Genomic DNA, 12,578 nt, shown 5'->3' with positions numbered 1-12,578 from the left:
CGGAGCCTGTGCTCCGCAACGGGAGAGGCCACAACAGTGAGAGGCCCGCGTACTGCAAAAAAAAAAAAAAAAAATTAACTCAAAATGAATTGGAAGAACTAAATGTAAGAGTTAAACTATAAAACTCGTAGAAGAAAACATAGATGTGACCTTGGATTAGAAAACTATTTCTTAGATGTGGCACCAAAAACACAAGCAACTAAAGAAAAAATAGAAAAATTGGGCATCATCAAAACTTAAAACTTTTGTGCTTCAAAGAGCACTGTCAGCAGAATGAAAGGACAACCTACTAAATGGGAGAAAATATTTGCAAATCACATCTGAGTGAAGAGCTCTTATAGCTCAACAGTATAAAGAGTAATAACCCAGTTTTTAAATGGGCAAAGGATTTAAATAGACATTTCTCCAAAGAAGATACACAAACAACCATAAGCGCATAAAAAGACATTCAACGTCATTAGTCATCAGAGAAATGCAAACCAAAACTACAGTGAACTACCACTCCGCACCCACTAGGATCTGTGATCAAAAAGTCAGATAATAAGAAGTGTTGGTGAGGATGGGGAGAAATCAGGACCCTCATAGATTCTGGCGGGATTGTAAAATGGTTCAGCTGGTTTAGAGGACAATCTGGCGTTTCCATAAATGGTTAAAATAGAGTTACTGTCTGAACCAGCAGTCCCACACCTAGGTAGATACCCAAGAGAACTGAAAACGTATTCATGTAAAGACTTGTACACAAAAGTTCATATATCAGGGGACTTCCCTGGTGGTCCAGTGGTTAAGAATCCACCTTCCAACGCAAGGGACATGGGTTCGATCCCTTGTCGGGCAGCTAAGATCCCACATGCTGCAGGGCAACTAAACCCGAGCGCCGCAATTAGAGAGCCCGTTTGCCGCAAATACTGAGCCTGCACACCACAACTAGAGAGAAGCCTGCATGCTGCAACAAAAGATCCACATGCCACAATGAAGACCCAATACAGCCCCCAAAAAAAGTTCATATCCGTATTATTCATAATAGCCAAAAAATGGAAATATCCCAAATGTCCGTCAATCGATGAATGGATTTTTAAAATGTGGTACATCCATACAATATATCAATAATATTATTTGGCAATAAAAAGGAATGGAATGCTTATACATGCCACAACAGGGAAAAACCTTGACAACGTTATGCTAAGTGAAAGAAGCCAGTCACAAAGGACCACATGTTATATGATTCCATTTATATTTAATTCCAGAATAGGCAAATCCATGGAGACAGAAAGTAGATTAGTGGTTGCCGGGGCAGGATGGGGTGAGTGCTGATGGATACAAAGTTTCTTTTTGGGATTATGAAAATGCTCAAGGCTTAGCGGTGATGATTGATGGCCTTATGAATATACTAAAAACTACTGAATTCTATACTTTAAAATGGTGACTTTTATGGTATGTGAATTATAGCTCAGTAAGGAATAATGCACCATCAAAAAGACCAGATAGATTTGGAAATGAACCCAGAAATACTTTTGGAAAAGAAAAATAATAATCATTGCAATTGAAGAGTCAGCTGAGGGAATTCCCTGGAGGTCCAGTGGTTAGGACTCAGTACTTTCACTGCCACGGGCCCAGGTTTCAATCCCTGGTCGGGGAACTAAGATCCTACAAGCCACGCATCCAAAAAAAAAAACCCTCAGTGGGCATATTTGACAGCAGAGGAGGCCCAGCTGAGGAGCACATTTGATCTGGGGAAATGGCCTGGGTACTGCAGAGGTGAAGAGGTGGAGCCCAAGGAGGAGAGTCTGGAGGGCAGAGGGTAGGGTCTGCGTGCACCTAACAGAAGTTCCCCAAAGAGGGCGGGCTCTGGGGCATTGGTCAAGAGGGAGTGGCCGATGTTTCACAGGCTTAAGCAAGTATTGAAATCTCAGTTTTGGAAATGGAGTGAGGTCTGAATAGCCAGAATAAAACACAGTCTCCACCTTAGTGAAACCACATGGCACCATAGCTAGGAATTCCTTCTGTTCACTGAGGAAGGATGTTCACCTTGCAGGTCTCCATGGCCCTTATTGCTGTCAATTCCTAGCTCTTGGGGAGTGCAGACCCTGCTTTGAGAAGTGCGGAGGCTACCCCTTGAATCGGGCTGCTAGAGGGCCAAGTCTTGATGCATGACCTGGGCCCTGATGCCACCAGAGATTGTCCCTCAGTAGCTGTGTTACCCGCATCTCATAAGGCCTTTCAGCCACACATACAGCTCCAGCAGGAACTATAAAATAAGAGCTCATCAAGTTTGCCTTTCTCAGCTTCTCCCTTGAAAAGGCAGTGAATAAATAAAAGAATCAACAACCCAGAAAAATAAGAAAGAAAGTGGCAGTGAGTGAGTATTCACTTAGGACCAAGCTTCCTGCTTCCGAGGCAGCAGGAGGGTCTGGTATCAGGCACAGTAAGTTCACCTCCTGAACATCCCTCTTGCTTCAGCTGTTTATCCATCCCTCCCTCCTCCCTGAATACCTGAAAACCACTGATCTTTTTACTGTCTCTACAGTTTTGCCTTTCCTAGAATGTCATATAATTGGAAACATACTGTACCTAGCCTTTTCAAATGGGTGTCTTTCACTTAGTAATATCCTTTTAAGGCTCTTCCATGCATTTTCATGGTTTGATAGCTTATTTCTTATTATTACCAGATCTTATCCCATTGTATGGATGCACATAGTTTGTATGTACCACAGTTTTTTGGGGTTTTTTTGTTTTGTGTTTTTTTTTTTTTTTTTGCGGTACGCGGGCCTCTCACTGTTGTGGCCTCTCCCGTTGCGGAGCACAGGCTCCGGACGCGCCGAGGGCTTTCTCTAGTTGTGGCAAGCAGGGGCCACTCTTCATCGCGATGCGCGGCCCTCTCACTATCGCGGCCTCTCTTGTTGCGGATCACAAGCTCCAGACGCGCAGGCTCAGTAGTTGTGGCTCACGGGCCTAGTTGCTCCGCGGCATGTGGGATCTTCCCAGACCAGGGCTCGAACCCGTGTCCCCTGCATTGGCAGGCAGATTCTCAACCACTGTGCCACCAGGGAAACCCGTACCACAGTTTAAGCATTCCCCCATTGAAGGACATCGTGGTTGCTTCCATTTTTTGGCAATTATATATAGATGATGTATAAAACTGCTGTCAATACTCACGTATAGGTTTTTGTGTGAATATATGTTTTCATGTCCACTGGGCAGATTCCTAGGAGTGCAACTGCTGGTTGGTATTGTAAGACTAGGTTTAGCTTTGTAAGAAACTGCCAGACTGTCTTCCAAAATGACTGCAGTCCCATCAACAGTGAGTGAATGTGTTCCTTTGATCCACATCCTTGTTGGCGTTTGGTATCATCAATTTTCTGGGTTTTAGCCATTCTAGTGTTTAGTGGTATCATGTTTTAATTTTCAGTTGCTGAATGACATATGATGCTGAACATCTTTTCATACACTTATCAGCCATCTCATCTTTGGTGAATGCCTGTTCAGATCTTTGTTCATTTTTTTAAATTGGTTATTTCTTTTTTCTTTTTTTTTTTAAATTTATTTATTTATTTATTTTGGCTGTGTTGGGTTTTCATTGCTGTGCGCGGGCTTTCTCTAATTGCAGCAAGCGGAGGCCACTCTTCATTGCAGTGCACGGGCTTCTCATTGCGGTGGCCTCTCAGCTGCAGAGCACAGGCTCCAGGCGCGTGGGCTTCAACAGTTGCAGCATGTGGGCTCAGTAGTTGTGGCTCACGGGCTCCAGAGCACAGGCTCAGTAGTTGTGGCGCATGGGCCTAGCTGCTCCACAGCATGTGGGATCCTCCCGGACCAGAGATCGAACCCGTGTTCCCTGAACTGGCAGGCGTATTCTCAACCACCACGCCACCAGGGAAGCCCCAATTGGTTATTTCTTACTGCTGAATTTTAAGAATTCTTTGTATATTTTAGATACAAGTCTTTATTCAGGTAATGTGATTCACAGATATTTTCTCCCAGTCTTTGATTTGGCTTTCCATTCTCTTGACAGTGTCTTTCTCAGAGCAGAAATTTTTAATGTTAATGAAGTCCAACACATTAGATTTTTTTTTTTTCTATCATGGATCATGCTTTTGGTGTTGTATCAAAAACTCATTGCCAAACCCAAGCTCACCTAGACTTCCTACTATGTTTTCTTCTAAGTTCTCATTTTATAGTTTTGCATTTTACACTTAGATCTGTGATCCATTTTGAGTTAACGTTTGTGAAAGATGTACGGTCTGTGTCTAGATTTAGTATTTGCATGTGGATGTCCATTTGTGCCAGCACCATTTGTTGAAAGATTATTCTATGTCTTTGCCTTTATCAAAGATCAATTGACTACATTTATTTAGATCTATTTTGGGGTCTTTTCCTTATCATATAAACTTCAGAATAAGTTTGTTGATACTACAGTATAAGTTCCTGGAATTTTTATTGGGATTCCATTGAATCTCTAGATCGTTAGGAAAAGTTGACATCTTAACAATATTGAGTCTTCCTATTCATGAATATAGAATATCTCAGTTTATTTCGATCTTTGATTTCTTTCATCAGAGTTTGTTTCCCTCATATAGAATTTGTACATATTTTGTTATATTTCTATCAAATTATTGCTCTTTTGGCACCGGTATAAGTGGTATTGTGTTTAGAATTTCAAATACCACTTGTTCATTGCTAGTATATAGAAAAGCAATTGACTTTTGTATGTTAACCTTGTATCCTGCAACCTTGGTATAAGTGCTTATTAGTTACAGATTTTGTTGTTGATTCTTTGGAATTTTCTACAATGACACAGTGTCATCACTGATGTTTTTATTCACAGAACACAGTTTTATTCTTCCTTCCCAATCTTTATACCTTTTATTTCCTTCTCTTGTCATACTGCATTAGCTAAGACTTCCAGTACAATGTTAACAGTAAGGTTTTTTTGTGGTTATTCTTTATCAAGTTAAGTTCTCTATTTCTAGTTTGCTAAGTTTTTATCATTAATAGATGTTTGGTTTTGTCATATGCTTTTTCTGCATCAGTTGATAGGGTCATAAGGCTCTTCTTTAGTGTTGTTGGATGTGGTGGATTACGTTAATTGATTTTTGAATGTTAAATCAGTATGCCTACCTGGAATAAATCCCATTTGGTCATGGTGTATAATTTGTTTTATACATTGTTGGATTCAATTTGCTAATATTTTGTTGAGGATTTTTGAATCTTTGTTCATGAGAGATATTGGTCTGTAGTTCTTCTTTCTTGTAATCTGGTTTGAATATTAGGGTAATGCTGGCCTCATAGGAGTTAGGATTTATTTCCTCTACTTCTGTTTTCTGGAACAGATTGTGGAGAATTGGTATAATTTCTTTCTTAAATGTTTGATAGAATTCACCAGTACAACTTTCTGGGTCTAGTGCTTTCTTTCTTGGAAGATTATTAATTGTTGGTTAATTTCTTTAATAGATACAGGTCTATTCAGATTATTTTTCCTTGTTTGAGTTATGTGGATTTTTTTTTTCAAAGAACTGGTCCATTTTAACTAAGTTATCAAATATATGGGTATAAAGTCGTTCATAATATTCCTTTATGATCCTTTTAATGTCCCTGGATGGGATCAGTAGTGAGGGCCCCCTTTCATTTCTTTCTTTTTTTATTGATGTGTATTTGATTTACAATGTTGTGTTAGTCTCACACAGTGTTTGTGTAGCAAAATCATTCAGTTATATATTTTTCAGATTATTTTCCATTATAGGTTATTACAAGATATTGAATATGGATCCTTGTGCTATACAGTAAATCCTTGTTGCTTACCTCCCCTTTCATTTCTTTATTTTTATATAAATTATTTTATTTATTTTTGGCTGCATTGGGTCTTTGTTGCTGCATGTGGGCTTTCTCTAGTTGCAGTGAGCGGGGGCTACTCTTTGTTGAGGTGCATAGGCTTCTCATTGCAGAGCACGGGCTCTAGAGCACAGGCTCGGTAGTTGTGGCGCACAGGCTTGGTTGCTCTGTGGCATGTGGAATCTTCCTGGACCAGGGCTTGAACCTATGTCCCGGCATTGGCAGGCAGATTCTTAAGCACTGCACCACCAGGGAAGTCCCTCCCCTTTCATTTCTGATATTAGTAATTTGTGTCTTCTCTCTCCTTTTCTGATTATCCTCACTATAAGTTTATCAATTTTATTGATCTTTTCAAAAAAACAACATTTTATTTCATTGATTTTTCTCTATTGTTTTCCCTTTTCAATTTCATTGATTTATGCTCTAATTTTTACTATTTACTTTATTCTGCTTGCTTTACATTATTTTGCTTATTATTGCATTAATATTATTTTTATTTACTATTTATTATTTAATTTTATTTTTTATTATTAATTTTCTACTGCTTGCTCATCTTTTTCTAGTTCCTAAAGGTGAAGTTATTTCAGGTCTTTCTTTTTTTCTAATTTATGCGTTCTCTGCAATAAGTTTCCCTCTAAGCACTGCTTTCACTGTATCCCATAAAATTTGACATTGTGTTTTCATTTAGTTCAATATTTTAAAATTTCTTTTGAGACTTTTTCTCTGATCCATGTGTTATTTAGAAATGTTGTTTAATCATGAAAGTTGTGTGAGTTTTCTGGCTTTCTGTTATTGATGTCTACTTTAATTCTGTTGTGGTCTTGAAGCATACTTTGTATGATTTCTGTTCTTTTATATTTGTTAGAGTATGTTTTATGACCCAGAATATGGTCTATACTAGTGAATATTTCATGTGATCTTGAGAATAATGTGTATTCTGCTATTGATAAATGAAGTATTTTATAAATGTCAATTAAATACAGTGAATGATGGTACTGTTCAGTTAATTATTTCCTCATTGATTTTCTCTCTGCTGAATCTGTTGATTACTGATAGAGGTATATGGAAATCTCCAGCTAATTATAATAGTGGACTTGTCTAGTTCTCCTTCCAGTTCTATCAGTTTTTCCACATGTATTTTGGCACACTCTATTGTTAGATGTATGCATATTAAGGATTGCTATGTCTTCTTGGAAAATCGACCCTCTTATCATCATATAATGCCTGTCTTTATTCTTGACAGTTTTCCTTACTCTGATGACTGCTTTGTCTGAGATTAATACAGCTACTCCAGCTTTCTTTTAATTAGTGTTAGCGTGGCATGTCCTCCATCTCTTTTTTTAAAGAGTAGACTTATTTTTTTTGAACAGTTTAAGGTTCACAGCAAAATTGTACAGAGAGTTCTCATATACCCCTCTGCCTTAACTATTGACATCCCACACCTGAGTGATACATTGGTTACAACCAATAAAACTACACAGACACATCATTATCACCCAAAGTCCATAGTTTACATTAAGTGTTCACCTTTGGTGTTGTGCATTCTGTGGATTTGGACAATGTATAAGGACATGTATCTACCACCATAATGGTATCATACAAAATAGTTTCACTGACCTAACAATCCTCTGCACTCTGCCTGTTCATCCCTCTCTCCTCCCAACCCCTGGCAATAACTGATATTTTTTTTTTTTTACTATTTCCATAGTTTTTTGTTTTCCAAAATGTCATATAGTTGGAACCAGCCTTTACTTTTAATTTATGTATCTTTATATTTAAGCTGAGTTTCTTGTAGACAGCATATACTTGGGTTTTGTTTTTCATTCTTTTTGTCAGTTTCTTTTAATTGGTATATTTGGAATATTTATATTTAAAGTGATTATTGATATAGTGAATTAATATCTACCATATCTTAACGATTTTGGTCTCCCCCTTTTTCTTCTGCCTTCTCTGGTTTTAATTGAGCATGTTTTTGGTATGATTCCATTTTCTCTCTCTTATATTATCTCTTAACATTAAGAATATCTTAGATAGTAAGATAATGTATCTTTTCCATTGTCTCTCAGCATGTCAACTGTACTGCTTTTTAAATTTTTTTTTAGTGGTTGCCCTACAGTTTGAAATAAACATTTATAACTAAGTACACTTTCAAATAATGTTATAGTGCTGAAGGGTAGTGCAGGTGCCTGTTAACAAAGTATTCCTAATTCTTTCTTTCCAAGACATATAACATTGCTACTGTTTATTTATTTCACTTATCATCCAATACATTGTTGCTGTTACTAGTTTGAACAAAAAATTATCTTTTACTTTTGTGTGTGTGTGTGTGTGGCCTGTGGGATTTTAGTTCCCTGACCAGGGATTTTTTTTTTAATATGATTATGTTCTGTTTTTTATTTCTTATTTAGAGAATGTGATTTGTTCTTTTTTTAAAATTTATTTATTTATTTATTTTGGCTGCACTGGGTCTTTGTTACAGCACTCGGGCTTCTCTAGTTGCAGCGCTTGAGCTCTAGAGCTCACAGGCTCAGTAGTTGCGGCACGCGTGCTTATTGTGGTATGTAGGATCTTAGTTCCCCAACCAGGGATCAAACCCAGGCCCCCTGCATTTGGAGCAAAGAGTCCGAACCACTGGACTGCCAGGGAATTCCCAAAAAGTTATCTTTTAATTAAGAATAAGACAAATAAAAATTCTTACAGTATTTATTCTTTCTCTAGCACTTTCTTCATGCAGATCTAAGTTTCTGACCTGTATCATTTTCCTTCTCTCTGAAGAACTTCTTTTAACATTTCTTGCAGGGCAGTTCTGCTGGCAACAGATTTCCTCTAGTGTCTTTTTGTTGTTTTTGTCTGAGAAAACCTTTATTTCTCTTTCATTTTTTGAGATATAATTTCAATGGATACAGAATTCTAGGTTGGTGGGTTTGTTTTTAACACCTTAAATGTTTCACTTCAGTCAGTTTTTGCTTGAACAGTTTCTGAAGAGAGGTCTGTTGTAATCTTTATTCTGTCCCTTATTAGCTGAAGTGTATTTTTCCCTCTACTTCTCTCAAGAGTTTCTGTTTGTCTTTGGTTTGCTGCAGTTTATGTTATGTGTAGGTAGGTGTGGATTTTTTGGTATTTATTCTACTTAGTGTTCTCTGAGCAGCTCAGATCTGTGGTTTGGTATCTTTCATTAATTTTGAAAAAGTCTTACCTATTATTATTATTATTAAATTTTTTCTGCTTATATGATCCATCGGTTCTTGTGTGTTGTCCCAATTTTTCCATTAGAGCCCTTAACATATTAATAATAGTTATTTTAAAATCCTGGCCTCATAATTCCAAAATTGCTGCCATGTCTGGCTCTGGTTCTGATCCTGCTTCATCTCGAGACTGTGTTTCATTTTGGGTTTTTGTTTGATTTTGTTTTGTTTTGCCTTTTATCGTGTCCTGTAATTTCTGTTGAAACCTGGACATAATGTGCTAAGTAATAGGAAAGGGGGGTAAAAGGTCTTTAATGTGAGGGTTTTTTTACCTGGTAAGAATTAGGTCTTGTTTACTGTCTCCTGAAGCTGCAGGTGTCAGAGGCTTCCATTTCCTCTGGTGTCCTTGCTTTTCTCTTCCTGTTTTCCTTGAGTTTCCCTAGAAACTCCTTGTTAAATGGAGTCTGTGTCTTGCAGTTCTCTTAGTTGTGATCTAGTGTTCTTATTACACAGGGGCCCTGTTGATTTTGTGAGGTATTGGGGAGGAGAAGCACTCTCTAGTCTCATGATTAAGTCTCCTATGTTGTTGTTGGGCCAGAGTCCCTGGCCTGTGACCTTCAGGAGAGTTTCTTAGTGTGTGTGGAGGGGGGCTAGGCTGGAGTTGGTCGATTGCCCTGCCCCCAGGTCACATCATACTCAGTAAAGTAGTTTTCCTTGGGGGAAGGCTTTTGTTAAGGAGAACAGGACTCTGGGTGTGTTTCAGAGTGGTTGCTTTCCCCTTCCTCAGCCCAAAGCATATGGGAGGAGCACTCCATTCCTGATCTCCACCCATGACAACTGGTGGAGCTCCTGGAGGTAAAACTAACGCAAGTGTGGGTGCCCTCCTCCCTCCCTGGTGGGGCTCCAGGTGATTTTATGTCTTCACCTTGTCTCCAGTTGTCAGGGCAGCGGTTCCTCTGGTGGGTCTAAGAAGAGTTGTTGGTATACAGGTTTTCAGTTTTCCTCTTATTTTAGGAGTGAGAATGACGACTCCCAAGCTGTTTGCATCTTAGAGCAGAAACCAGAAGTCCTCTCCTACTTTTTTAATTTATTAACCTTTGGGGATGAGTATGGATTTTATTGATTATCATGAAACCAGTAGTCCTGTGGAAAAGCCACGGGTGTCTGTGTTTGTGCAGGTTGAAAGAGCAGAGCCTTGTGAAGGAGCTGCGGCCCCGGGATGTCCTGGAGAGCAGCAGTGACAGCGACGAGAAGGTCCCTGTGGCCAAGCCCTCCTCACTCTCCAAGCGGAAGCTGGAGCTCGAGGTGGAAACGGTGGAGAAGAAGAAGAAAGGGCGGCCTCGGAAGGACTCGCGGCTCATGCCCATGTCCCTGTCTGTGCAGGTGAGGCTGGCGGGCTGGTGCTGCCCCTGGCCCACCTCCTGAGCTCGGTGTGGGGTCCTGCATATGCCCTGGGGAAGAAGGGGGGCCCCGCGTGCCTCATCGGTGTCGGGACAGCTGGCGTGGACACGTATACCTCCAGAACTGCCCCGACCCACCCAGAGTCCTTGAGCCCCTCCCTGGGGTCAGCTGCCTCGTCTCTGCAGTTTGGGTCTCTGTAACGTTCACCTGCCCTCACAGAGGGTGGAAATGCCCAGGTAGTAGGCCCAGCCTCACCTCTGGTGACTCACGTTTACCTGGCACTGCCCTCCAGTGCCGGGCAGGGCTCAGAGACATCTCTGCTCTTTCAGTCCCCAGCTGCCCTGACCGCAGAGAAGGACGCCGTGTGTTTGTCTGTCCCAGCAGCTGCGCTGAAGCTGCCCATGCCGGGCCCCCAGAGAGCCTTCACCCTGCAGGTGAGCAGGCCTCCGCCTCCCTCCCTCCCGAGCCTGCACATTCTTTTTGTCCGCCTGCCCACCCCCACCCCCTGCAGGCTGTAAACCCTGAATTGTCACAGACTTGGGGCTGCTTTCAAGTGGCTCTCCATCACCTTCTGGGGGAAGTTGTGGCTGAGCAGAGCATCCACCCAATCTTAACAAGACGGCTGGCCGCTTCTCTGGGACCCCTCACTTCCCCAGCCCCCACGCCTCTCCTCCATGGCTTTGCCCTCCATCTTCTGGGTGCCCAGCTCCTTCAAGACCTGTCCCAGGTGTTCCTTCTCCTGGAAGCCTCCTCAATCTGCACTCTCGGCCGTGGGCTCAGCCCATGGGACCGTGTGGCACTGGTCTGTCTCTTGACCAGCCTGCTGGCCCGTCCACTTCCCAGTGCCCAGCGTGGGGTCATCATCAGGGCCTTTCAAGGTCTCACGGAATCTTCTAACCACAGGCTTGTTCAAAACACAGATCTACAGCAAGTAGATCCTTGCAGGTCCACCTGCCCTCTGTCCGCTCAGTCCAGCATCTGTGCCAGGCCTTGCACACACCGTCATCTCCCACCCTCTATACCTCAGCTCGGGTTCATGTCCTCGGGAAACCTTTTAGAACCCCACATGCAGGTGGGCTGCACGCTGCCCCAGCACAGGCTGCCCCTCAGGGCTGCCAGAGGGCAGGTGGACAGGTCCTTCTGGGTCTAAGGGTGGGGTCCCCTGGTTCTTCTCGCACAAATCCCCCTCCCAAACTCAGCCGGCCCCCCTCACCCCAGGGCCTTCCTTGCGCAGTGCTGTGTGGGGCTGTTCTTGGTTTCTGGGGGCCCAGCCCCCAGCCACAGCTGACCCTCCACCCCAGCTCACCCGCTGTGTGGCCACACAAGTACAAACCGCTCACCTAGGTCCCACGTGGGATATCTGCCTGTCCGCTCCCCAGACACAAAACACGAGGCTGAGCCCGTGTGGAGCTGGTGCTAAACTGCACACGTCTCCCCACGCTTTTCTGGGGACCCTCCTGTCAGTGACACTGGGCTCCAGTATGCATGCCAAGGTGCAGGCTCCAGTATGCATGCCAAGGTGCACTGCCAAGGAGCTGGAGAGCCTAAGGGCTTTCCAGACCTTTCCTCCAAGTGCTGACACAGCCTCTGTTCTGGCCAAACCTGACAGTCTTTGAAGATCCTTCAGTTAGGAGTCAGGAGACCCATGTCCCCCTGAGCAGGCTGGGTTCCTTCTGTGCCATGTTCTCTTGGCTGGTTGCTTGCCTTCTCTGCATCCTCCCTTGTGAGAGGAGGTGGTGGGATCAGAGGCTTCAAGGTCATTAGCTGTGACACTGATTCTCTGCTCCACTGCACAGAGGACAAGGTGGACACCAGCTCCTGGGACTTGCCCTGCCCTGGGGGCTGCACGTTGGGACCTCTGGCCCCCTGTCCTGCCCTGTGACCACCCCCACCCCCAGCCTGCTGTTGGCGGGCAACTCTGTCCACCCTTACATGTCGTTCTCCTGTCCGTGGCCCACGTCTGAGGCCACTGCTGCTGAAAACGTTCTGTTTGCTTCTCTCCCCCAGGTGAGCTCCGACCCCTCCATGTACATCGAGGTGGAGAACGAGGTGACAGCCGTGGGGGGCATAAAGCTGAGCCGCCTGAAGTGCAGCCGGGAAGGGAAGGAGTGGGAGACAGTGCTCACCAGCCGGATCCTCACCGCTGCCGGCAGCTGGTAAGAGCAGGGG

The 12,578-nt window shown here is 42.8% G+C and overlaps 1 protein-coding gene across 6 annotated transcripts in view; it reads left to right on the top strand.

Moving 5' to 3' along the window:
• The window catches only part of HIRA (histone cell cycle regulator), a 59,086-nt gene that overhangs the window by 29,288 nt on the left and 17,220 nt on the right, over nt 1-12,578 (top strand). For all 6 annotated transcript variants that reach the window (XM_028480236.1, XM_055080394.1, XM_055080395.1 and 3 more), the window contains 3 exons: nt 10,187-10,391; nt 10,739-10,843; nt 12,417-12,565. In XM_028480236.1, the coding sequence (XP_028336037.1) occupies nt 10,187-10,391; nt 10,739-10,843; nt 12,417-12,565 (459 nt within the window). The remainder of the gene's footprint in view (nt 1-10,186; nt 10,392-10,738; nt 10,844-12,416; nt 12,566-12,578) is intronic.

Source organism: Physeter macrocephalus, chromosome 19 (assembly GCF_002837175.3).
Source record: "Physeter macrocephalus isolate SW-GA chromosome 19, ASM283717v5, whole genome shotgun sequence".
Classification (NCBI taxonomy): Eukaryota; Metazoa; Chordata; class Mammalia; order Artiodactyla; family Physeteridae; genus Physeter; species Physeter macrocephalus.
This window is presented reverse-complemented; position numbering and strand designations above follow the sequence as displayed.